This window comes from Musa acuminata, chromosome BXJ1-3 (assembly GCF_036884655.1).
Source record: "Musa acuminata AAA Group cultivar baxijiao chromosome BXJ1-3, Cavendish_Baxijiao_AAA, whole genome shotgun sequence".
NCBI lineage: Eukaryota > Viridiplantae > Streptophyta > Magnoliopsida > Zingiberales > Musaceae > Musa > Musa acuminata.
Genome location: NC_088329.1, coordinates 33,051,090 through 33,074,979, shown reverse-complemented (window position 1 = coordinate 33,074,979; position 23,890 = coordinate 33,051,090). Strand labels below are relative to the sequence as shown.

Genomic DNA, 23,890 nt, shown 5'->3' with positions numbered 1-23,890 from the left:
CACCGGTCGCCGTCGACCCGTCACTTTCGTCACCCTTGATTTCGGGAGAACTCACACAGGAAGCATTAATCCTAGACGACATGATCTGATTCTCCTCTCCGGACGCCTAACACCATGCGTCATCCCCTGAGATTCCAGCCCTGACAAATGACATATCTACCGTCGTCCTTCCCCCTCAAGAAAATATGTCCATTTACCATCGATGTAAATGAGTCCCGGACAACATGAGAAACTCCTAAACGAGCAACTGATCATCCCTCACCGATCGCTCAAGCCAACCCTAAAGCTTGGAGGGGTAGATGAGCTATAGAAACCACTATATTAGTAACTTCAATTTTAGAGGGGCTGGGTCGGAAACATCCCCAGTCATTTTAGAAGGACTCGACAAAGTTAAAGCGCACCTCGGAATGACGTCAAACCTGCTCCAGGTGAACGAGAAGCACCTCGAGACCACACCGGCAAGATCCTCCTCCCGTTCCTACCTTCTCACGTGACCCCTCGGAGATCTTCTAGTCGATCTAGTGCGTTCGGGACCGAATCAGGCTAAGACGACCCCATCGGTCGACGGCATCCACGCACCAACAACTACTACACTGCACGCGTCTTCCCCGAGTTAATGTGCTCAGTAAATGGCATGAGCTCAGACGTCGGAAAAGCCAACTACAAAGCTGGCTTCTTGTTTTGCAATCTCAACTGCCCTTATTAACTCGTCTTCCTCGTGTAGAGATTGTTGATAGGTGTTTTGAAGGACGGCTGAACGCATGGATTCGGCGGGGGGTATGGAGTTGAGGAGGAGACCGGCTGGGATAAGGACCGGAAGAGGTGGGATAGAGGAGGAGGAGGAGGAGGAGGAGAGTGGAGGAAGAAGAAGAGAAGGTAGGGAGAAGAATATTGGTGAGATGATGGAGGAGGAGGAGGAGGAGGAGCCAATGAGCCCGGCGGCGAGGCTCTTCCACGCGCCCCATTTCAATTGCCACATCATCGCTATCATGGGGAGCGGTAAGGAGATCGACATCGACGTGCTCAAGGCCGGCATCCGGGCGACGCTCGCCCGTCACCCCCGCTTCTGCAGCATTCAGGTTCTACGAAACTGGTTTTGGACGCGAGCTTAGTGTTCCATGAAGCAACTGAGAGCTCTCGACGTGACAGGTTTTGGACGAGACGGAGGGGAAGAAGGCGAGGTGGGTGCGGACCGACGTGGAGGTAGAGAAGCACCTGGTGATCCCGGACCTGCACCCCAATGGCGGCGACACCTCCGCCGCGGACCGCCTCCTGGAGGACTACGTGGCCTCCCTTGGCCGGTCCACCATGGACGCCTCCCGCCCCATGTGGGAGTTCCACATCCTCAACTTCCCCACCTCCGAGGCCGCCGCCGTCGCCGTCTTCCGCGTTCACCACTCCCTCGGCGACGGCGCCTCCCTCATGTCCCTCCTCCTCGCCTGCTTCCGCAAGACGTCCGACCCCGACGCCCTCCCGTCCCTCCCCGGACCCCACCGGCCGCCGCGCTCCCCTCCGCGGGCTCTCCGCCCCCTCGCTCTCCTCCGCCGGCTCTGGGTCACTCTGGTGCTCGTGTGGAACACGGTCGTCGACGTCGCCTACTTCGTCGCCACTTCCATCTTCTTGAAGGACACCCCGACCCCGTTCAAGGGCGCAGAGGGCACCGAGTTCCACCCCAAGCGGTTCGTGCACCGCACCATCAGTCTGCACGACGTCAAGGCCATCAAGAACGCCATGCATTGCGTAAGCTCGTCTTCTTCCTCCTTCCCCCCTTCTTTTCTTATTCACCGGAACGATTCCTCCTGACGCATCAACACATCTTCACAGACAATAAACGACGTCCTGGTCGGCGTGACATCCGCCAGTTTGTCTCGTTATCTCAGTAGAAAATATGGTAAGATCTCCACGCTGCACACGCTCCATCATCTTCTACTACTGTCAGCTCAGTTCTTGAAGAGCTTTACGCCGATTCTTCAGGCGAGAGCGGCCAACAGTTGCCGGAAAATATCAGGATGCGATCGACCCTGCTCGTGAACATGCGGCCGACGCCGACGATCCATGTAAGTATTTCTCGGAGGCAATGGACGGAATGAGATCTCCCTAGCTGCTCTAACAACTGCGTTGAACGTATAAGCAGGCACTGGCGGCGGCGATGGAGGAGGGGAACACGAGCGGAGACAAGTGGGGCAATCTGCTCGGCTATCTCCTTCTGCCATTTCCTGTAGCGCTGTACAAAGACCCGCTTGACTACGTTCGCAAGGGTAAGTCGATGGCTGATAGGAAGAAGAACTCCATGGAGGCACTCTTCACGTACCGCAGCGGTGCTGTCGTCTTCAAATACTGTGGCTTTAAGGTGTGAGCTTGATATCTGCTGTTTAATCACACATACAGTGTTGGTTGCAGTAAGATTTATTGAAAAGAAAATTGATATAAAGATATAATGTGCATGATAAAGATATAAATTAGAATTAACATATACTTATTGTTGGAAAAATAGGAGGTTATATGTTGTGGTGGACATTAATATGTTATATATATATTATGTTAGGTTGATTGGAAAAGATTACTAGTATTTTGTGGAGAGAAAAAAATGAATGGTTTGTTTCTCATGGTGATGGCATTTCCAAAATGCAGGCAGCAGCTGCTCTCTCTCATAGAGTGCTTTCAAACACCACATTGTCATTCTCAAATATTGTAGGGCCAATAGAAGAAATTGAATTCTATGGTCATCCAATGGTTTATCTTGCTCCTACTGTTTGTGGACACCCACATGTGAGTGCCTCTTTCAAGAACTTCCTCTCACTCACTGTTCATGGAATTCCCTTGCTATTCCAACCTTCTTTATTTAAGCTGGTAATTTGTGATGCTGAGAGCCCCTATTTAATCTACTTTAATATGTTCTGGCTATGTTAGATTCTTCTCTTTGTTTTTGCTAAGCATAAACCATTATGTGTGTAGAAATCAATGTGCTAATTGGTTAGTAAATTTTGTTAAATTGAACAAAAAATTATGCAATATGGAGAATTATTCTCTCTGTTTGGAAAAGAAAAAAAGTTGGCAATTTGTGGAGCAATTTTGTTGGAAAAACTGATCAGGAATAATAATAATATTATTATTATTATTATTATTATTATTATTATTATTATTATTATTATTATTATTAAAGAAGATATATACTTCAATAATTCATAGAGAAAGAAGAATAATAAAAAAGGCATAATCTCTTTATTTTTATTCATAATGTTTCTAATTTGATAGGACTCCCAAAATTTATAATTTTGGTCAAGGCTGCTAATCTATATCATTAGATTGGATATCAAGCCAATCTAAAAACTTTTTAAGTTATGAATCAAACTTAACCTTGTTAATCCGACTCTTTCAATTCTCATCAATGTGATAATTCTTTAGCTCTCTTTCTATCTGCCCCCACAAAAATAGTTTTGTATCTCTCTTTCAATTCTCATTTCATGCAAACTGCATCTGTTTTTACGGGCAGTCGTTGCATTACTTTTACATGCTATATAATTTTTGATCAGGTAACTTATCCACGATGTAGACATCTTCACCATTAGAAACATTTCGGCAGGCACTCACAGTTACTCTTATGAGTTACATGAACACCATGAAAGTAGTTCTGGCAGTGGATGAATTGGCCATACCTGACCCTCACCAGCTCTTGGATGACTTTGCTGACAGCCTCGAGCTCATCAAGGAAGCACTTCCGAGAAGAACATAACCTGGAAGGCATACACACGAAGAAATGAGACTTGGCTATATGATCGATCAGTTCTTCAATTTGTAATAAGCTGTTGTGTGACTCTTAAGAATTGTTCTTCAGTATGTCTTGGTTTTATGGCAAGAAAAAGTAGTACATCAGCAAGGTTTTAATTCTCATCACAGCATTACATTCTCTTTTGGGCATGCAAAGTTCTAATTTGTAATGCATGTGTCATATCATCTCATGAAAATAATAAATCTTCACGACAACAAAGATAGAGATGAAAGGCAAATGCTCATTGATTTAAAATACTTAAATATGATTGAAGTATAATAAATTATTCTAATCCTATAAATCAATTAAATTATTCTTGATATCCGTTTTATTTAGACACTAGTGTAGCCATGTTTCTTTACAGTGTTTGCTTGATTAAAGAGATGGGCACAAGTACAATGGTACAAGCATACCTGAGTTGGTGCCATCAATGGTGGATACGCATCAACAGGCAGAAGAAATAAGAGGAACAAAGTAATGGCAGGGAAGGCTGCAGAGGTAGAAAGAAGGGAGACCATTAAAAGCAAGTTTTGGAATCAAAAGCACAACCTCAATTAGAGCACAACCTCAATCAAAAGCACAAGTTCTCTTTGTCAAGCTGTCAACCTCATCACAACCCACACACCTCCCAACTATTCATTCATGTTTGGGTTTTGGAGGTGTTGTCCTTTGTTAAGCTTCCAATCCCATTGCAACTCACACTCTTCACAACTCTCTTACAAGTGGATTGATCTGTTAGATTCCCACTCCTGTTCTCCTCTCCTTTCCCTGCTTAGAGTTCATGTCCTTTTTCCTCTTCCTTTTTGCCATTGACCAACCTACCATGCTCATCAAAATTTTCCCTTTATTTAGTAACTTAATAAAGAAAATTAAGAAAAAATAACAAATGATATCGTAAAATCTTTCCATTTATAACTCCGGGGATCAACCAGCATTTACAGTAGATTTGCACAAATTCCTCGATGATACCCGATTGTCAATAAATAGAGTCTGAAAAGCATATCTTGAGTTTGTATGGAAATAGAGTCCACAATATCTGCAGAAAAGAGAACAAGCCTCAGCTTGAACTTACATGAACAGCCATTTGATCCCCATCAAATTCTGCATTGGAACTCCTAAGATATGATACTAATAAATATTTTAATTGGGTTATCGGAAAGCTTTTGAGATTTATGATTATCCAATCAAGATCTTTATTAAAGATTTAGTGGTTAGAGAAGAATCTAATATATTTATGAACTTTAAACATCCATCCTTTCTGACATGTGAAACTAAATCCAAGTACATGACATAAACTAGTTAGATAAAAGGATAGGGATATTATACAAATATTGATTAAATATCAAACAGAATAAATAGAGACAAATATGAAATTCAAACTCACAATATATTCTGATATCATGATAAATATTTTGATTGAATTAACAGATACCTCGTCCCCACCATTTTTGGATACCATCTTTTTCAGGTCATCAGGCGGGGAAACAGGTGAAGCCATCGGCCTCACTCAGCCACGTCAGATGAAGAATCTGGATCCTTTGGTCCAATTGGAAGACAGCATATGCCTACCTTTTCCTTCATGATCTGCTTTCCAGTGTATTAAATCTGTCTTTTTTCTCTTCCTTTTCTTACGGTAGTTGGAGTTCTTCAAGCCATTCTCTTCTTGTCTTGGCCATCACTTCTTCCAGCTTAAGCACTTAGTGGAAATGATTAAGATTCTGCATTTCAAATAGTTCTAATAATCATTGGCAACATCTAAATGCTAATCCGAGGTTTGTTTAGATAGTTACACCGGTGCCATCATAAAGATCCACACGAGTAGACTTTCATACCTTCGGCAACTTCTCCAATTATTGAGCTTTTATGGCAGAATCTTGGCAAGAAAAGCACGGGGACAGGGAAGACAACAGCCAATGTTCTTCCATTGAGAAGTTCCTAACCATCGGTGATCTTAAGATTGAAGAGTGACAGCAAATATTTTCCAGGTACAGGGAGAAGAAGAGTACCTGATTTCTTTTCTTTCTCCTTGTGTTCCCCGCATAGTTTCTTTCTTACGGAAGCAAAGTCTTAAGAACAGTGACTGATCCATAAAACTTCTGAACCTCTGTTGCTGCTGATAAAGCAACTGCCAAGAAATGATACTTGTGATTTTTATCACCAAGTTCCATATTTTCTCTTTTCTAAACATTTTTAGCTAGATCTATCGAAAAAGCAACTATTAGTGATACTTCGAAAAAGGGGATGATAAGACGCATACAAGTCCATGTTTGTTCCATCCTTGTGCTAATTTTAACTTGCATTTTTCAACCAGACCGCAAGTTCTGCAAAGTGATGCAAGTCTGGTGTTTTGCAGTATGCTCGCAGGGAGGCTCTTGCAGATAGCCAACCGAAGGTACGAGGAAGGTTTGTGAAGACGGAAGAACCTCTTAGTGATACTTCTTGCTCGGTTGCTTCGATGCATTACTGTACCCAGCAACAATGTCACAGAGTTAAGACTGGTATAGACATCATCAAACAGTAGAACCGTCCACATAACAGCAAGTGCAAGCAGATATCAATTACTCACGAAAAGACAAGTGAAGTTGGAGATAGAACAGGATGGATCCTCCTTGCACACTGTCTAACCAGCTGAAGTTCCAGAATGAGAGAAACGTGGACATTATTAATATGCATAAGCAGATAAGAGAAACACGAGTAGGTATCATTTACTGAAGTTGCCACACTGTTGCGTGAAGCCACTTGGTGATCTGCCTCTGCCACGATGTTGGTGCAGGGCATTTCGCTTTCGTGCAGGTTGATGGCCATTACCACGATATGCTTGCTGGGTCATCAACCTCATCCTCTGCTGCTTCATATCTGCAAAAAGTGCATCCAACGTCTGTGGCCTCTGCTTGGTTACCACCTTATCCTGCACGTAATTATTGTAGACTCGTCAGAGAACAGCAAAAGAATCCAAGAAAAAGACCTTACAACTGACCAATGTAATGTCTTCCAAATTGTACATTCTACAAAACAAAATCGATTCAGCAACGATTACCCAGAAATCTTAGAGTCAATTTGTGGACATTTATCAATTATCAACTTGAACAATAGGGAATATATGTAAGAGAAGGAAGGGATGGCAAAAATGACTGTCATGCTAAAGATCAATGCCATTAAAAGGTTATAGTCAAGCAGCATCTTGCTCTGCTACCCAGGGTTGCGACAGTCTACAGCATAAGACGAAACAAAAGAGTGTTTTGGGGATACTACGGCAGTCTGCAGCTGTCACAAGATCAAAACCATCTCCACATGTGCTACAAAATTCCCTCCAGCGTCATAAAGACGCAAACCAAGGCAACAAAGTCAACAAATAAAAGAAGAAACGCAATCCTCCACCAATTAAGAAAGAAAGCGCAAGAAGAGATAACCTAAACTACAGCGACATCGTCGACGCGTGGTACGGGTAAATTAGTTGAGGATCGAAGATTGCGGGTGCCGAAAGAAAGCAACATGTATCGAGAAATCAGCGAGCTGCACCAATACAGATGGAGCAAGGGAGAAGAGAACTCGCCTTATATCTATCCACCGCAGACAGGGGGATCACAGGGACGAGGTTTGGCTCCAACAATTAGGGTTCAGAGGGAAACAAGCGATCGAGCACGAGCTCCCCAGCAAGAACTCCCCTTCTCTGTGGTACTCGACCAACGATCGAGCACCAGCCCCCTTCACCGCCGATCTGTCTTATATATGAAAGAAAGGAAAGGGAGGCGGCCCAGTCACTCACGTTGACCTAGTGCTTGACCAAAATAAATAAATACTAGTGTGTGTGTATATATATATATATATATATATATATATATATATTCATAATCATTATGCTACGTCATCAATTAATATGATATAGAATGATATAAAAGATGGTTAACTTTGTTGGTAAATATTTTAACCGTCAGATTTAAATTTAATTTTCGTCTTTTAATATATATATATATATATATATATATATATATATATATATATATATATATATATATATATATATATTTGGCATCCTGAACTCCCATCAAGAATTGTCGACTCCTCCGAAGCGACAACAACTAGATCAAGATCCAAAACTGTGCTTCGACTCTTGTGCACATTACGGTATCTCATCTTTTTCTCGAGAATCAAACACCGACAAAACCACGCTTGCAGGAACCCAAAGGAAGCAACAGCTCAAGATCAATCGAGCTCTCGACGGAGAACCTAAAACTAGCGCCCAGCAAGCAAGATCCACCCACAAGCGCAAGAACGATACGAGAGGAGTGGATCGCAAAAGGCGTCGTCGTCATCATCATCCCGAGGCGATCGAAAAATGTTTGGAAAAGTAAAAGAAATGGGAAGAGGGTCAGACCTCGCGATTCTGGTTTTGTTCGTGGCTATTCTGTCGTCCTTTCGGTCGTCCTCTCTCTCTCTCTGGTAAGTATGCGTTGGGTGCCCAGAGAAGACACACCTTTGTCGCTTCCCGGTAGCCAACGGGCTCCAGCGTCGGGACCCACCCGTTCCGAGCCATCACCTCCATGTAGCCGTAGATGATTGCTGCCTGTTGTTTGGCACCCGACCCGAACAAAAGATTCCATTTATAATTGGGTCCTTGCGCACTCTTTTCTTTGTGGCTTCTCTGTACATGTGAGTCGGACCCACCAAAAGCCAAGTGGGAGAACCGAAAATGCGCCGGTGGCCGAGCACCCACTCGGCATTTGCGAGGCTGGACCCCGTCGCTGAGCAGTCCTATCCGTCGTCATCGTATGTGCCGCTGAACCCTGCGCCGTCCACCACGGCAGATCGCGCCATGTATTGCGGCTTCTGATGCGCCACCGTTGCCAAGGATGAAAAAACAAGGCAAGTCACCCACATAACAGATCCAAAAACGATCAGTATCGGTTTGATCGAATTGACTTTTTTTTTCTCCATTAATGCCAGCTGCGGATCTGTACAAGGGCTCAGAGGATGCACGGAGGGTTACAAACGCTCCCCAAAACCAGCGTGAGAAACAAAGAACTCCCGACACCAACGACACGACGGAGCGTGAGGAGGAAGAAGAGATCAACGCGACCTGGAGCTGCATCCATGCATGCCTCGACCGCATTCACTCGGAGTCGCTCTCCATGCTCTCCATCCCCTTCAATCCCCTCCGCCGCTGCACAAAGCAACAACTGCATCATCGGCACAAGAATTAAATTATGTCACGGAAAGTAGAGGAGGAAGCCAAACGCCACAAGTGGGATCACAGAAAGGCGAGGCCGCATTAATTTGGGACCATCAATGCGGGCACTGTGACGGGTGTCAGGGACCCACGTGAAGATAGGGAAAAGGGACCGATCCATTTTCAACCCACTCCCTTCTCTCGAGGGCCAAAAACTGGGAATTGGTTGGCGTCATGCATGTTTTATGATCCACCTTCTCGGATGCCATGATGGATGGGATGCGTCAACAAAATAAATAAAATAGACACATAAAAAAATAGGAAAAAACCAAGAAGTCGAAGAAGATTAGGTCGATTTGTTGGTGATGGACAGAAATACGGAGGGCAAGAGGAGGAGGAGGAGGGGGGAGAGAATCCGGGATGCGTGGGGAAGAATACCTTCTTAGCGCATTTCTTCTCCCGCACTTCATACCGTCCCCTCGTCAAATCCGACAGCCACATTCCTGGAAAACAATACTGCACCCACCCAAAAGTTAATTTATGATTATTGATGTTTTTACAAAACAAGATGCAAGAACCGGATCGACAGATGGGGTTTTAATACCTGGAGAGTCTTCTCGATGTTCTTGGCCCGCTTCTTGGGGCGCTGGGGCAGCTTGGTGCCCTTCATGGCTAGGAAGTCGTCCTCCTTCTCCTTGCGCGAGAGGGATATGAAGATCTTGGGCCACTCGAACTGGTCAAGGTTCAGCTTCTCCCCGATCGCGGCGGCCCCCACCGGGGAAGCAGCTTCCTGATCCGAGGGCTGACGCTTCGGTTCCGGCGGATTCATGGAGCCGTCGGCGGCGGACCTCAGAACCTTATTCGGTGGGGAAGAAGGCGATCGCTTATCGGATCGAGCTGTGCCGCCCGATCGCTCTTCGACGCCCCTGATCATGACCAGAGAAAAAGGGCAAAAAGGAACTCAAGAAGGGTAACAAGAAATGAATGGTAGGTGGAGAGGCTCCAACTGTTCCCTGCTATAAATGAAAAAAAAAATAAATGTCCAAGTGGTATTTATAGCGGCGTAAAGCGAAAGGATGCCTTTATGACAAAGAAACTAATGGAAAAGACCAACTTATACGCCTAAAAATAAAACAAAATAGAGCATAAACACACAAAAAAAGTTATGGACAGATGAGCGGATGGGTGTTCCTTACTGACCGGATAAAAATAACACAGAGCGATGAGAGGGATGGTTTTGTGGCAGCATATGGACATGAGGCATGTGGGCGGGTTTGGTATCATCGATTGGCAGCCTGTGCCGGGGGCGACAGGACAGGAAGGCAATGACTAGTGCTCTATCTATAAAGCAACTCCAGATGCTAGCAAGATAAAATGTAAAGCAAGGAGATATCATCACTCAAGAATCTCACATACCAAGGGGAGCCGCAAGAACTACGATACGTCAACAAACCAGAAAAATATCAAAGGACTCGCACCATATCTTTGGCCTTGCGATCTGACAGGAAACACATCTCTTCTTGGGTTTTGAATAGGGGAAAGCGGATAAATTTCTTAAAATAAAATCCTAGTGGCAAAAAGAGAAAAGAGAAAGCTACGCTGCTAAAACAACCCAAAAGATTACCAACATATGAGAGAGAGAGAGAGAGAGAGAGAGCGTATACTTGTTGGCATCACGGACGGTAACAGACGACCTCAGATGGGCTCCCCTGGCGTACGAGCCGGCAAAGTGCGGAGGGGGCATCGCCGCCGCCGATCGGCGAGGAACCTTGAGCATCTGCTTCGAGTGGGAGGAGGTCTCGTCGCCCGACGCCCGGCTCTCCGCCCTCGGCCCGCGGGACCGCTTGTTGTGTCCCCACTGCAGTATGACGTCGCCGCCGACCCCGTTGATGGTCTCATGGTGCCGGCTATAAGACTTGGCGGAAGCGGAAGGGGGCGGCGGTTGGCTCTCCGAGTGTGCCGCTGAGGTAGGGGAATCTGAGGGGAAGGAGGTGCGAGGGAACTGGTGGTCTCGGGTTGGGGATGGGCCGGCCGATCCGGACACCGATCTCGCTCTTATGGGTTTGGCTTCGAGAGGGGAGTGGCTAGTGCTTCTGCTGCCGTGGTCGGCGTCGTCTTCTTTCCATGTTCTCAGGATCGGCTTCCTTCCATTGCCGAGGGGGAGGATGTCCGGGCTAACTCTCTGGTATCTGTGGAACAAAGACGGCATGTTAAGGTCAATAGCTGCCTGGTACCTTCAAATCTCAATGGATCATATCAAGCGACCATATCAAAACTCAAAGATGAGGATTAATAGGCAGAAATCTGAGGTATCAGACATCGAAAATAGTTGTTTACTGAAAGAAGCAGCCTAAAAACTGCAGATCCATGAATACAGAGAGCTTAAGACCAAAACTTTAGCTTGGATAGCAGCAAAAATTTGGAAATTTGTGCTGGGTCGGTTTTCTGGATCGACATGTGGTATAGAGCAAATCCATTCCGAGTCCATAACAGAGAAGAAGAGGAAACACGATAGGGAGAAACAAAGAAGCTCTTGATCTCCTGCAATACCAAAGCCGAGGCAACAGAAAAGGGATTCCGAACCCAAGTAATCTCCAGATGAAACTAGGAAGACAAACTCATCACGTGGATAGGCATAAGCAATTTGACAAAGGCGTAGATCCGGTAGATTTAGACGATCTGGGACGAGACCTTCGGCTAATTCCAGTGAAACAGGACTTGTAGCCAGAAAGCAGAGGTCAAATCGAAAACAGAGGTTTGCGTCAACTCGAATTGGCGATCTGACTCGCAGTTCCTACCACAAGAACATCAAAAGCAGGAACCAGAATTGGCGATCTGCGTCCCGATTTCCACCACAAGAACATCAAGACAGGACATCGAAAACTACAGGGAAAGAATCGAACCAATTCAAACCCAAGGGTTCCACAGAAGAAACAAGGATAAAAAAAAAAAGACCATGAAATCTTAAGGCGCTTCTCCTCCAAACCGATTGTAAAACCAAACAATAGTATTCAAGAAAGCAAAATGTTGAGAAAAAAAGCACGATTCTGTTCTAAGGCACTTCAAATAAAAAGAAAGGGTAGACAAAAACGCCGGAAGAGTCATTGGGCGATCAAATCTGAAATCTTCAGATCCCAAAATACATTACAGAAGCCAACAACAGAGCCGGGAGATAGAAGATAGGCACTGAACCCAGAGTCTTCCCGTTCAGGAAGCCGAAAGAGGCGATCGGCGGGCAGAAACCCGCAGGCAGAAAAGGCACAATCTCCAGCCGGAGAAGCGCTCTTCACCTACACCGCCTTCGCCTTCCCCTCCTCAGCGACCTCTCTTTGAAGCAACTATACAAAAAATTCGATCTCAAGCGACGACAGCAAGGAAGAAACAGTTCGAGATGAGAGGATCGTCGCGCAACCAACACAAACAGAGGTAAACGGAGAGCAGGAAATAGGAGAAAGGAGCGGAGAGAAAGAGGGATTGCAGCAAACCTCATCATCTCCAACCGGGAGCCGGATCAACAAGCGATTGTTTGTACAGATCGCATAGCCCTCTCAGGACTCGCACATGAATCAATGGCGTCCTTTCACCGGAACAACAGTCCTATTCTCTTTCACCGCGAGGATTCAAGAAGCAGAAGAAATCTCCGAGAGAACAAAAGCGTCACTGTGGAGGATGAGACGAGAGACGCGAAGAGGAAGAAAGAGAAGAAAAGACAAGAGAAGGCGAAGGCGAAGGCGAGGGCGATGAAGAAGAGATGGGGTTAAAATAGCGGCTTTGTCGAACTATACTTCCCAAAGTACCCCTATTTATTGCACTTAACTTCCAGTTTGCCCTCCCCGACCGAGGATCTATCCGTAAATAAACCAAAAGAACGAGTGTTTTTGCGCGACTAAAGATCCAAGCATGCCTTCGTGTCGCGGGTTGTTCGTGTCCTCATAACAAGTTACAACATAACCGTAGATGTCTTCTCTATGCGACTAAAACATCCACCGTCCGACCTCTTTGATCACAGTCCCTTGCCGTCTTTGCCTTGTCCACATCCGATGGGCGCATAAGTTAGAGTCCGCATGATAGATATACGGCTACGATTGACTTGATAAAACTTGAACGAGCTGATGAGGGAAAGATGTCACCGCCAGTAGCCGGTTCCCGGTCAATCTCACATTAGCTTTCTTGTGAAGTCAGACTCCATTTTAAGGCCTCCAACCTTTTTTTTCTATTTATTTTTAGAAATTTCAGATAAATATCTTTCCGGAGTTTGAAAATAATCCAAAATTAAATAAAAATAATCCCAAAAAAAAAACCAAATTGATCAGTATTAGTCAACACTGCTATTATGATCTAAATTGCAATCAATCACCTATAAACAATATAGGTAAGACCAGTGATGAGATAATATTACTGATATTCCTAACTATATCTTTAGAAAGCAACATTTGACAGTGATGAGAGGGCAGGAGGCTATCGGGTCCCACCTACCACCTCTCCAATCACCTGCCTTCCTCTCCAAACATCAATGAATGCACTGAGAGCTATTCATTTGGCCTCTCCGAAGAAAAGAAATCATTTAGAGACCTAATCAATGATAAACCAGAATTTAGTATCAAAAACCAATAATATTTAGCTCATCTCATTGTAAATATTTTTGGACACCGACCGACGTATATGGACTCGATCGAGTCAAAATTAGACGAGTCCGTTGTGCTTATTTTGACCCGACAGCCATCCAAACCTCGGTCAAACCACACCCCAACATCCCGGAGCAAGCGTGGCGTGGCATGGCGGAGGAGCCGCACCACAACATCCCGCCGGCGTTATGCACGGAATGTCGCCGAGGGCAGCATCCTACCACACCCCAACAACAACAACAACAACGTAGTCGGATCCCATGAACTCATACACCACGCGATACTGTTCCCCTCCCACGTCTCAACCATCCCTCCCTCCACCATCACATTATTTATGTATCCCTTCTTCTCTTCCAAGGAATGTCCTCTGCTCAAGGCGGACCCCCATGAAGGTAGCAAGCTCCCTTCCTGTCTTCGGAGTAGCTTTGATCTGTGGTTGCAGTTGTTTGTCTTGTAAATGCTTGTTTTGATGTCCATTCCGTGACCGGCTGCCTTTCCTAATCTCTACTAACTCAAGGTGTTCGACTAAATTCCAGGCGAGTGCTGAGGCATCATCCAGGAGCAAGAATGTTGATCCTGCTCCAACGAAGGCATCATCAAAATTGCCAAAGCACAAGAAGAAATCGCAACTAATCTCCAAAGATGATTCCACTCCAACAGACGATCCATGGCCAAGCTCCGGCGTTCACCCCAGCTGGTTCTCTAGCCCAAAACTGATAAGGATTTCGGAGGCAACATCTGCCTCGTCCCCAACAGTGACCACGCCATCATGCATGGGGTCAAGGGAGACAAAGCCCAGTGACTCCGTCACCTGTAGCAACAATCATGGCGGGCGCAGTGGCACCGCAGCCGAAGCTTCAGAGAGTTCTGGCGCTGCTGCATCGGTCAGGCGGCACACCGGGGTTGATTTCCGCTGGGAGGCCATTCGGCTAGTTAACTCCAAAGGTTATCCCATCAGCTTGAGCCACTTCAAGCTCCTTAAGCGCATCGGCTATGGAGACATTGGCTGTGTTTATCTTGCCGAGCTCAAGGGAACCAACACCATGTTCGCAATGAAAATGATGGACAAAACCTCCCTCGCGAGTAGAAACAAGCTACTCCGGGCGCAAACAGAGAGAGAAATCCTCGGCCTACTCGACCACCCCTTCCTCCCTTCCCTGTATTCCCATTTCGAGACCGAAAGGTTGTCCTGCTTGGTCATGGAGTTCTGCAGCGGTGGCAATCTGCATTCCCTTCGTCAGAAGCAGCCTGATAAGCATTTCACGGAGAAGAACGCACGGTTTGCAGCTTTCTCTGCATCACAATGTTTTGATATGACTCCTCCAAAAATGGCTTATGCGTCTTCTCTTACTGTGTCGAACAGCTTTTACGCTTCTCAAGTGCTGCTCGCGATCGAATACCTGCACATGCTTGGAGTAGTGTACAGGGACTTGAAACCGGAGAACGTTCTCGTCAGGGACGACGGCCACATAATGCTCTCCGACTTCGACTTGTCGCTGCAGTGCTCCTTCAACCCCACGCTCGTCGAGGCCTCATCCGTCCATGGAGGCAGCAGCAGCGTTCGCACCCTGGGAACGCTCGCGAGCGAGACCATGCTGCAGGGCTGCATGCAGCCGACCGCGTTCTTGCCGCGCATCCTCCCCAAGAAGACCCACAAATCCAAACTGGACTTGGGCACGGGGAGCCGTGCTTTCCTGGAACTGATGGCGGAGCCGACGGATGCACGCTCGACGTCGTTCGTCGGCACGCACGAGTATCTGGCACCTGAGATCATCCGAGGAGACGGCCACGGGAGCGCAGTGGACTGGTGGACCTTGGGCATCTTCCTCTACGAGCTCGTGTACGGCACGACCCCATTCAAGGGGTCAGGAAACCGAGCCACGCTCTTCAACATAGTAGGCCAGCCATTGATGTTCCCGGAGGCACCGGCAGTGAGCGCGAGCGCACGAGACCTCATCCGCGGCCTGCTCGAGAAGGAACCAGAGAAGAGGATCGGGTACAGAAGGGGTGCTACCGAGATCAAACAGCACCCCTTCTTCGATGGGGTAAACTGGGCGCTAGTGAGGAGTGCCACACCACCTTACATACCTGAACCAATAGATGTGAGGCGGCTTGCTCACGAGGAAGCGGTGGACAAGGGGAAGAAAGGTGGTGCAAGCGATGATGATTCTTTTCAGGACTTTTGAGGGTTCCTAGTCCACTTTTATTAGCATACGCAATTGTGTTTCTTCTATGACTCTTCATTGCCAATGGTCTTGAATTAGTGTGTGTTTCCAAAGAAGAGAGTTAGAATTAAGATTGTTAAATCTGTCGAGACAGCTTTTTTTTTGTTTTGTTTTGTGAGTGTTGTAATGATCGTAGCGTTCATATTTCATGTACTCCAGATTGAAGTCGTAATATGCAGTAGTCTGCTATAACTGTGCTTCGGCGAGTTCATAATAGAACATACATGAAAGGATGGTTGACGTTGTTGAGCAGAGGAGGTTTCTTGGAAGAGGAGAAGACGAGAGGAATGGCTGAGACGTGGGAGGGAAACAGTATTGTGCGGTGTATGAGTTCATGGGATCCAACTAAGTAGTTGATGTCGTCGTCGTTGTTGTGGTGGTGGTTGCGGTGGTGTCGGTCCGGTTTTAAATCAAATCGAAAGACGAGAGGAATGGCTTGGACCGAAAAGGTACGATAACGAGCTGAAACATGCGGAGTTGATCACAGACCTCATATTTTTGAGTTCTTGATATCATCAGTCCGAAGATTATGATATAACTACTGAACATGTCCATATCAATACGATATTTAAATGAATTGTTTGCTTGCTTGCTTGTTAAATAAATCGTATGATATTTTTTGTCATCCACAGCAATTACAAATATATGTTTTATTATGAACTCGCTATATTAAATATGAACACTAAATTTTCTAAGTATGATTCTTACTCAGCTAAGTCGATGCCGCACCGGCCAATGTTTCGCAATAAGTAAGATAAGATAGGAAAAATGTATTGTGTATAATGATTGAGATGGTTGTATGTATCCACGGCATATTTGTTCACTAACACACAGTTACAACTTAATATCGTTAACCTAATTTGATCGTGCTCAATGGAAATGGACTTAACGGAATTATGATGTGGTTATAAGGACTAAGACGATCTCAATGCAAACTGAAAGGTAACTTCATGATTATTTCATAAATAAAAATCAAAGACATAAATACTTATCATGAATATTTATTTATAATAGAGGTAAAAAAAAGTGAAATCATTTCGTTTCTTAATTTTATTATTATGTATAGAGGTGGATTAAGATTTTGATTTTTTACGTAGATAATATGATTTTAGTTAATTTCTATTTAGAAAATAATAATTCGTAATTTTTTATTTAAAAATAAAAATAAAAACTCTGCAGAACCATTAATCCATATATAAAATTTTGAAATTTCATTTTCTGTGTATACCATTGTTTTATGGATCCTTTATTGTTAATGTTTCCAAAGCCATCGTCCTCCTCTAGGGACATTGGTGCTCTCTGAAACTTCCTTTGAAGTCAGTCCTTCGGAGAAGATGAAGCCCTGTGTGTGTGTGTGTGTGTGACAGAGAGAGAGAGAGAGAGAGAGAGACATGAGCATCCAAAAAAAGGCAAGGAGATGGGTGTGTAGCTGCCAAAAGGCGAGGGAATAAAGAGCCCACAGGAAACCCAGAATAGAACACCAACACATGAGAGCAAAGGATTCACATCCCACTATGTATGGCTTTGGTGTCACCTTCGCTCGCCTTTTTGTACTTCTCATCATCCTTCCTAAAGCAAGATATCCTTATTCTGGTCCCCTGGCAATGGTCCGCTTCGGTAACGCTAATCTCTTATTGTATTTACTTGCATTGAACTGTTAACATGCTATTTAGATCGGCGGATCCAAGATGATCTACCATAACCTATGACTCTAACAAAAAGGTAAGAAAAGAACACAAGATCAGCAGTATCTTTCCTTAGATTGACAAGGTTGAGGTGGATCTCTTCTCTTTCCCTCTCGACCTAACACCTCCTCCCTTAGAACAACTCCTCGTTACGCTGAAAACATAGAGAAGAAGACTATGATAAGGAAGGACGAGAGATCAGAAGCTGTTCAAGCACTGTTATCACCTCCAGTCACCTCGCTACTCTCTCTCCTCTCCGTCTCCTTCCCCTCCTCCATTGCCATCACAGCCTCGTCCTTCTTCTTCTTGTACTCTCCGTACAGGTAGGAACTGAAGGCCCAGAGGCAGAGCACCAGGGCCACCGCCTTGCCGCCGCCGAACTCGTCGCCGAACACCAGGACGCCGCCCAGCACGTTGACGGAGAGCAGCGCCGTCATGCAGATGACGCTGTTCACGGAGGACGTCAGGAACACCATCCCCGCGGTGCCCATGAAGCAGAACTGCCAGCCCACCACCGTGGCCGCCACCACCGTCCAGTACCGGGCGCCGCCGAGGTCCCACGCGCCCTCTTTTCGCCACCCGCCGCTCGCCGCCATCCCCGTCGCAGCTAGCGCCGTCGCGGCCGCCTCCATCAGCAGCTGCACCTCCACCACCATCCGGTACCCGCTCACCCCGCGGTAGACCAGCTGCGTGACCGGGAGGTACACCGCGAAGAGGCCCGCGGCGCCGAGGGTGGCGGCGAAGCCGAGGAAGAAGTGGCCCCGGTCGACGCCGGGGGGGCGGTCACCGGACGAGTTGAGAGCGAGAAGAACGGAGCTGAGGGTCAAAAGCACAACGCAGTTGAGACTGGAGAAGGTCAACGGGTGGCGGACGAGGAGCGCCGAGAGGAGGAGCGTGAAACCGAGCTGCGACGATAGGAGGAGCGAGGAAGTGGAGACGGAGAGGTAGGACACGCCGCAGGAGAAGAGCAGATTGTTGACGCCCAGCAGGAGGCCGAGCAGGAGGGACACATAAACAAGACGACGACTGAAGCCAGAGAAGGGACGAGAGGAGGGAGACGGAGTGAGGTATATGGGGAGGAGGAGGAGCGGGAAGCCGGCCGACTGAACCAGGGTCTCCACCCAACGGTTGGAGCCGCCATGGACGAAGTAGAAGCGGGAGAGCAGGGATGAGGACAGAGAGCCCAGGAAGAGGATCATGTAGTTGGCGGCCAAGAGAAGGGTGTTCGACCTCGACCGCTGGTTCACCGTCTCGGAGACGGCCACAGCAGAGTCGGCCGCATCACCTCCTCCACTTTCGTGGTCGAGTTGGGAGCGACTGCTTCGTTTAGGGGAGAGGATTTCCATGGGGCTGTGGGAGAACGCAGATGAAACAGGAGGGGGAGGGAGGGGCACAAGTTATATATGATGCTTCTGCTAATGCAAGAATCATTATAATAATGCTTTAACTCTGTGTATAAGAATCAGCTTGGCTACGATCACTTTACTACAATACAGAGAAACCTGAAAGAGAATGATTTCGATGCTTTTTTATGTACTACTGTCATGATTTACAAGATTTTGATCCCAACACATGTCTATCTATTCTTTTCCTAAATACATATCGAAATCGTTCCCCTTCAGGTTTTCTTTGTATTGCCACAAAGTGGATGGTCGCCAAGCAGGTTCCTACAGAGAGAGTCGAAAGAAAGATTCTTGGATCAGCAGAAACACAAATCTATGTAGGTGGAGCAGGAGGTGATGGGGGCGAAGGCAGCCCCAGAGGCGGTGAATTGGCGGTCGAGGTCAAACAACCTCCTCTTGGGCACCGACTGCATCATCCTCTTCTTGAGATCTCCATCCTCCTCGCTCTCCCGTCTCTACTTTGCCCATGGCAACTCCAACAATTTGCAGGCTCCCTCCACCTCCTTCTCCAATATATATATATATATATATATATATATATATATATATCATCTCATTCTATGATTCTATTTCATTTTAATTGGAGGAGAAATAATATATCTTTTGATAATTAAATCAAAATATAAGTAATATAAATGAAAAAATTAGATTGATAGTTTAGAACAAAAATCCAAAGGCACTTCAATATTATCCTAAACGTATTCCTTCAGTAAAAGATATTTCGACATCAACAACAACAAAAATCTTTTTATTTATTTTATTCCTTGCTTCCGTTGGTAGGGGATGGGGCCCTTTTAAATCTCTGCGGCGTAACGCTGTGGTGCCATGTGGCACTTGCGCGGTGCATTAATACGAGCGAGTGCGTGCACTTCAAAGGTGCACGACAAGCATCGGATTCAAAAGCGTGCTCGGCGCAGTGCATGCACTTGGTCGGGCGCATGCACGCGCGGACATCGGCAAATTTATGTTTCCCGATGACACCAGCGGGCAACGGCGGCGAGCAGCGGGCGGGTGGCATATAGTAGGAGGCAGCAGTGGCCACGGTGACGGGGTGGTGGTTCCGCTTCGTGCGCACCGCGTGGATGGCGTTCCTAATGTCGGCCCGTCGACAGCGGCATCTGCATGACGAAGCTGCTCTCCGCCAACGTGCTGGGCGGCGTCCTGGTGTTTGGCCATGTGTTCGGCGGTGCCGCTAGTGCGCTCTGCCTCTCGCATTATTTAGGAATTATGTTGGAATTCGTATACGAGTGTCCCACGAAGATAATAAAAAAAAATCTAATAATAAGATTTGATTCTTTTATAAGATTTCAGAAAGTTATCTTAAAGAAAAAATTATCTTTAATATAAATTTCATATAAATTCACCGGAGAGAAACCGAGAGGGTCTTCAAAAGACGAAACGAGAAAGAGTAGACGAGGAGTAGCAGGAATGGAGAGGGTTACGTGCAACACAGCTGGTGAGAGGGAGGGGGGGCGGCGGGCGTGACAAACGGAGAGGGTTCATTCGTCGACCTTGGAAGCAGAAGATGGCGCCACGGCAGGGAAGGGTAGGCCTTCCCCACGCCCAAAAGCCAAAGCCCAAGAGATGATAATGATGCTCCATGGCAGAGCACTGGTTTTGCAGGGTGGAACGCTGTTTGCTCCTTCCGACGGGAGGGCTCGAACTCACGGGTTTTCAGAGTGCGCACGAATCTCCAAGCACTGGACGGTCGAGATCGTGATTTCGACGCTCCCTGGCCAGCTCGGGAACTTGGGACATCGAACGGCCGCGATTGCTCGATCCGCCTTCTGTTCTAGATTAGGGTTTTGGCTATAAAGGGCAAAAGTCGGGGGAAGTCGCGGCCGACTCTTCCGTCTGTTCTTCGGAGTACTCGCTCGGCGTTTAGGTCTTCCGAGCAATGGTATGCGTTTTGTTCGCTTCGGTTTTTTGGTATTCCTTCTCGACCCCTCTTCAAATTGGATGATGGTAGAGACAGAGAAGCGGGGAATGGCTGGAAATCTATCATCTTTTGTTTGGAGTTCCTTTCGTATTCATTTGATATATCTTTGAGTGTTGAACTGTGATGGATGATTCGATGGACATTGAGATATTGCTGGTCAACGAAATGGTTGGAGATGATCTTTGTTTTCAGATCGTTGATACTCGCGCAAAAGAACTCATTTTGTGACCGATTATAATCTCTGAAAATTTATGTTTTGAAATAGTTTTTGATCCATTGCAAACGTACTGAAAAAGGTGTTTTTATTTTAGTACAGAGTGATTGTGTTTGAGAACTTGTGGGCATAGATTTTGGCGTCACTCCTAGATCAGTGCAAGGGATAGCATATATCTCTATGTAATAAGAAGTCTTCTATTGTCCTGTTTATGCACTAGATTTACTAAGTTGAGTCAGTGGACATCAATCTCACTACTACTTCTATGGTGGTGCTCCCGAATGAACATCGGCTGAGTTGTGATTTGCTACCGTCGGCCATGTATCTTCACTTGATTGAATTCTTCTGATATCTAAGGCTACTTCTTTTCATTTGATTGCAGACGAAGCGCACCAAGAAGGCCGGAATTGTTGGCAAATACGGTATATCCTATATCTCCAAACGTTGGTTATGCTGATGCAAGAACCATTATAAGTTTTAATTTGCTTCTGTTTCTTTTTTTCTGTGCTTTTCAGGTACCAGGTATGGTGCAAGTTTGAGGAAGCAAATCAAGAAAATGGAGGTTTCTCAGCATGCAAAGTACTTCTGTGAGTTCTGCGGAAAGGTATGATTTCTTTTGCATCGAGTGTTGTTGCTTGCTTGCTAAGTAACCTTGCAAAAATCTCATTCCTTAGTGCTCAGGGTGTTAGCTTGGCAATTAACCTCTCTGCTGGTATTTGCATCTGACTTGATTAGCTGAAATGGCATAATAACTAGAGCGATTGTATTTGCATATTTAGACTGACAATCTTATATGGTGGGTGTTGAGTTCAATCAAACTTTTAGTTGCTCTCTTTCTAATGACATATATGGATGTATGTCAACTTCTCTAGAGTTTGAAATGCGAACAAGCCAATGGACTAAACATTTTGGTGTAACTCAACCTTTTTCTAATTTGATATATATTTGTGTGTGCGTGTGTGTGTGTGTGTTACCTTCTCTAAAGTTTGAAATGTTAATGTGCCGATAGGTTAAACATTTTGGTTTTAGTCTTTTTTTTTATTTTGATATATATTTCAGTTTTTGTTTCTTGACTAGTCTATTTTTTCTTTTCTTTTTGCCTTTTAGGAGTAATTTCAACACTATCATGTTTTTGTGATTTCATTTTTACTGTCCGAAGAAGGTTATGGATATTATGCTTGTCCCCCTTACTATTATGGTTGTGATTTTTGAAAGTAAATAGGTGACAGATATGTCTCATTTGCCAATATATTGATAATGAATCGTGCCACATTTCTCATTATAATTAAATGACTAATTGTGCTCCTGTGAACAATGTTGAATTACCTGATTGATAATTTCTCAAAATCTTATAACTCTTGGCTTTTTGGTTAAAGTTATTAAATCATTTATTTGTGTCACGACCATAATGGATTTGTTAACTTCATTGAGCCTAAACCACTAGCTCAAATGTGTAAGCTGATATTAATAGCGCTTGGGCCACTAGCTCAAAACTTAAATGCATAAGCCGAAGTGAATGTCGTTGTTAACTTTGTATATCTCATGATCCTTAGAAGCCATTCTAAGCCTTAGTTTGCTTTCAATGTGGGACTAAGCCGGAGTGTTGCAATCTCTCTCGCTTAAGGAATTGACGTCCTTGTCAAGCCCCAAAATAGTCCAGAATCAGACTCTGGTATTCTGTGACATGTGAGGCATAGCTCAGTGATGGCTTCACGTCGTGACATGCCCTTTATTCCTAATCTTTTCCTTCTTGGTTCTTTTATCATGTTCTAATGTTGACTCGGATACCAATTGTGATAACCTAACATGATGTGATACTCGATCTTGATTTTGTTGAGCTTGGACCACTGGTCCAAAATGCTTGATGGTAGTACATCTATCACCCATCAGATCCCTTTATAAGTCATTCTAAGTTTTAGTCCACTTTCCATGTGACATTAAATAGTGATGTTACAATATTGCTCACCTATATTGATCATGTAGTTGACCCTAACTAGTTGGGTTACTACACCTTTTATTGTTGTTATCATTATATATTTAGCCATTGTGTTGACACTTTTTTTTTAAATATGATCTATTGTGCTATTTTTATTAGTAAAACTTATAATATTTTGGGCTTGGTACTGTTGCAGTATGCTGTGAAGAGAAAAGCAGTTGGGATTTGGGGCTGTAAGGATTGCGGCAAGGTCAAGGCAGGCGGTGCTTATACATTGAAGTGAGTCTACTGCTGCTCTAGTGTGTCACCTAATTCGATAGATTAGTCTCTTTCTTACATTTTCGATACTGCATTGCTTGCAGCACTGCTAGTGCTGTAACTGTGAGGAGCACTATTCGTCGATTGAGAGAACAAACTGAGAGCTGATGATGCAGCTTAAGTTCCAGGACGGGCCTTATCGAATATTATATCCGAAAACTTTGATTATGTGATGTAGGCTAAATGTAGTAGCTTTAAGATTGTTGTTACTGCCAGGAGCTTCCTTGGCTATGCAATTGACATAATTTGCATCTGCAACTACAATTGCCTTTTTCTTGGATGATTAGAAGAGAATAATCTGGAATCATTTGACTGTTTCTGATATTATTGTTTTGTTTAGTTTGTGTCTGAAACATTTTCTTCATCAGCTCCTGTTCTGTCTGCCCCTCCAGTTGTAGCAGTGTTCGAAGGGGAGGACGATCACCTTGGCAACCCTCGTCGGGCTTCGTCATCACCATCAGGCTCGTCCTCGAGTTGACGATAGTATTGTCACTCTATAATGGTTTTAGCTAGCATTGCCTAGCAATACTCGAGTAATTTTTACGGATGATGTGCGACACTCAAACGAGATATGCATTTGCAAGGGTTAGTTTAGATTTTACACACTCG

The 23,890-nt window shown here is 45.3% G+C and overlaps 6 protein-coding genes across 10 annotated transcripts; 3 read left to right on the top strand and 3 right to left on the bottom strand.

Moving 5' to 3' along the window:
* Window positions 1-761: 761 nt before the first annotated feature.
* Window positions 762-3,733, top strand: LOC103978471 (wax ester synthase/diacylglycerol acyltransferase 5-like). Its single transcript, XM_018823790.2, has 7 exons — window positions 762-1,079; window positions 1,150-1,740; window positions 1,825-1,891; window positions 1,975-2,057; window positions 2,135-2,350; window positions 2,632-2,769; window positions 3,584-3,733. Exons 1-7 carry the CDS (start codon window positions 762-764, stop codon window positions 3,731-3,733), a joined length of 1,563 nt encoding a protein of 520 aa, XP_018679335.2.
* Window positions 3,336-8,525, bottom strand: LOC108952415 (uncharacterized). 2 transcript variants are annotated; one of them, XM_065129288.1, is made up of 10 exons: window positions 8,145-8,525; window positions 6,493-6,677; window positions 6,336-6,397; window positions 6,027-6,232; window positions 5,776-5,894; window positions 5,602-5,687; window positions 5,202-5,487; window positions 4,336-4,805; window positions 4,183-4,259; window positions 3,336-3,734 (listed from the first exon to the last, which is right to left on the bottom strand). In XM_065129288.1, the coding sequence occupies exons 1-7, from the start codon at window positions 8,310-8,312 to the stop codon at window positions 5,480-5,482; spliced, it is 834 nt and encodes a 277-aa protein (XP_064985360.1). In that variant the 5' UTR covers window positions 8,313-8,525; the 3' UTR covers window positions 3,336-3,734; window positions 4,183-4,259; window positions 4,336-4,805; window positions 5,202-5,479. The 2 variants fall into 2 exon arrangements, with proteins under 2 accessions (XP_064985360.1, XP_064985366.1); XM_065129294.1 differs by having other exon boundaries at window positions 3,338-3,734; window positions 5,602-5,704.
* A 149-nt stretch (window positions 8,526-8,674) lies between these two features.
* LOC135583912 (uncharacterized) lies at window positions 8,675-12,674 on the bottom strand. Of its 4 annotated transcripts, none has more exons than XM_065129262.1 (5): window positions 12,422-12,674; window positions 10,601-11,125; window positions 9,541-9,862; window positions 9,375-9,452; window positions 8,675-8,946 (listed from the first exon to the last, which is right to left on the bottom strand). In XM_065129262.1, the coding sequence occupies exons 1-5, from the start codon at window positions 12,427-12,429 to the stop codon at window positions 8,734-8,736; spliced, it is 1,146 nt and encodes a 381-aa protein (XP_064985334.1). In that variant the 5' UTR covers window positions 12,430-12,674; the 3' UTR covers window positions 8,675-8,733. The 4 variants fall into 4 exon arrangements, with proteins under 4 accessions (XP_064985334.1, XP_064985352.1, XP_064985348.1 ...); XM_065129280.1 differs by having other exon boundaries at window positions 8,675-8,930; XM_065129276.1 differs by lacking the exon at window positions 8,675-8,946 and adding an exon at window positions 8,954-9,190.
* Window positions 12,675-13,942: 1,268 nt separating this feature from the next.
* Window positions 13,943-15,957, top strand: LOC103978472 (serine/threonine-protein kinase AGC1-5-like). The gene is made up of 3 exons (XM_009394266.3): window positions 13,943-13,953; window positions 14,098-14,840; window positions 14,925-15,957. The coding sequence occupies exons 1-3, from the start codon at window positions 13,948-13,950 to the stop codon at window positions 15,745-15,747; spliced, it is 1,572 nt and encodes a 523-aa protein (XP_009392541.3). The 5' UTR covers window positions 13,943-13,947; the 3' UTR covers window positions 15,748-15,957.
* Window positions 15,958-17,404: 1,447 nt separating this feature from the next.
* LOC135637279 (probable purine permease 4) lies at window positions 17,405-18,809 on the bottom strand. Its single transcript, XM_065149906.1, has one exon. The coding sequence runs from the start codon at window positions 18,668-18,670 to the stop codon at window positions 17,681-17,683; it is 990 nt and encodes a 329-aa protein (XP_065005978.1). The 5' UTR covers window positions 18,671-18,809; the 3' UTR covers window positions 17,405-17,680.
* Window positions 18,810-20,658: 1,849 nt separating this feature from the next.
* On the top strand, window positions 20,659-23,605 carry LOC135625030 (large ribosomal subunit protein eL43). The gene is made up of 5 exons (XM_065129249.1): window positions 20,659-20,774; window positions 21,410-21,449; window positions 21,543-21,631; window positions 23,160-23,242; window positions 23,326-23,605. The coding sequence occupies exons 1-5, from the start codon at window positions 20,772-20,774 to the stop codon at window positions 23,387-23,389; spliced, it is 279 nt and encodes a 92-aa protein (XP_064985321.1). The 5' UTR covers window positions 20,659-20,771; the 3' UTR covers window positions 23,390-23,605.
* Window positions 23,606-23,890: the final 285 nt, after the last annotated feature.

Excerpts from the sequence above, each read along its gene's own strand:
- LOC103978471 (XM_018823790.2), top strand. The coding sequence starts at position 762 with ATGGATTCGGCGGGGGGTATGGAGTTGAGGAGGAGACCGGCTGGGATA. Across the intron at positions 1,080-1,149 it reads CCCGCTTCTGCAGCATTCAG|GTTTTGGACGAGACGGAGGG; the intron begins GTTCTACGAAAC and ends TCGACGTGACAG. Across the intron at positions 1,892-1,974 it reads TTATCTCAGTAGAAAATATG|GCGAGAGCGGCCAACAGTTG; the intron begins GTAAGATCTCCA and ends CCGATTCTTCAG.
- LOC108952415 (XM_065129288.1), bottom strand. The coding sequence starts at position 8,312 with ATGGAGGTGATGGCTCGGAACGGGTGGGTCCCGACGCTGGAGCCCGTT. Across the intron at positions 6,678-8,144 it reads AACAAAACCAGAATCGCGAG|GATAAGGTGGTAACCAAGCA; the intron begins GTCTGACCCTCT and ends AATTACGTGCAG. Across the intron at positions 6,398-6,492 it reads CCAAGTGGCTTCACGCAACA|CTGGTTAGACAGTGTGCAAG; the intron begins GTGTGGCAACTT and ends CTGGAACTTCAG.
- LOC135583912 (XM_065129262.1), bottom strand. Across the intron at positions 9,863-10,600 it reads ACCGTCCGTGATGCCAACAA|GGGCGTCGAAGAGCGATCGG; the intron begins GTATACGCTCTC and ends GGTCATGATCAG. Across the intron at positions 9,453-9,540 it reads ACATCGAGAAGACTCTCCAG|TATTGTTTTCCAGGAATGTG; the intron begins GTATTAAAACCC and ends GGGTGGGTGCAG.
- LOC103978472 (XM_009394266.3), top strand. Across the intron at positions 14,841-14,924 it reads TTCACGGAGAAGAACGCACG|CTTTTACGCTTCTCAAGTGC; the intron begins GTTTGCAGCTTT and ends TGTGTCGAACAG.
- LOC135637279 (XM_065149906.1), bottom strand. The coding sequence starts at position 18,670 with ATGATCCTCTTCCTGGGCTCTCTGTCCTCATCCCTGCTCTCCCGCTTC.
- LOC135625030 (XM_065129249.1), top strand. Across the intron at positions 21,450-21,542 it reads CGGAATTGTTGGCAAATACG|GTACCAGGTATGGTGCAAGT; the intron begins GTATATCCTATA and ends TGTGCTTTTCAG. Across the intron at positions 21,632-23,159 it reads TCTGTGAGTTCTGCGGAAAG|TATGCTGTGAAGAGAAAAGC; the intron begins GTATGATTTCTT and ends GTACTGTTGCAG.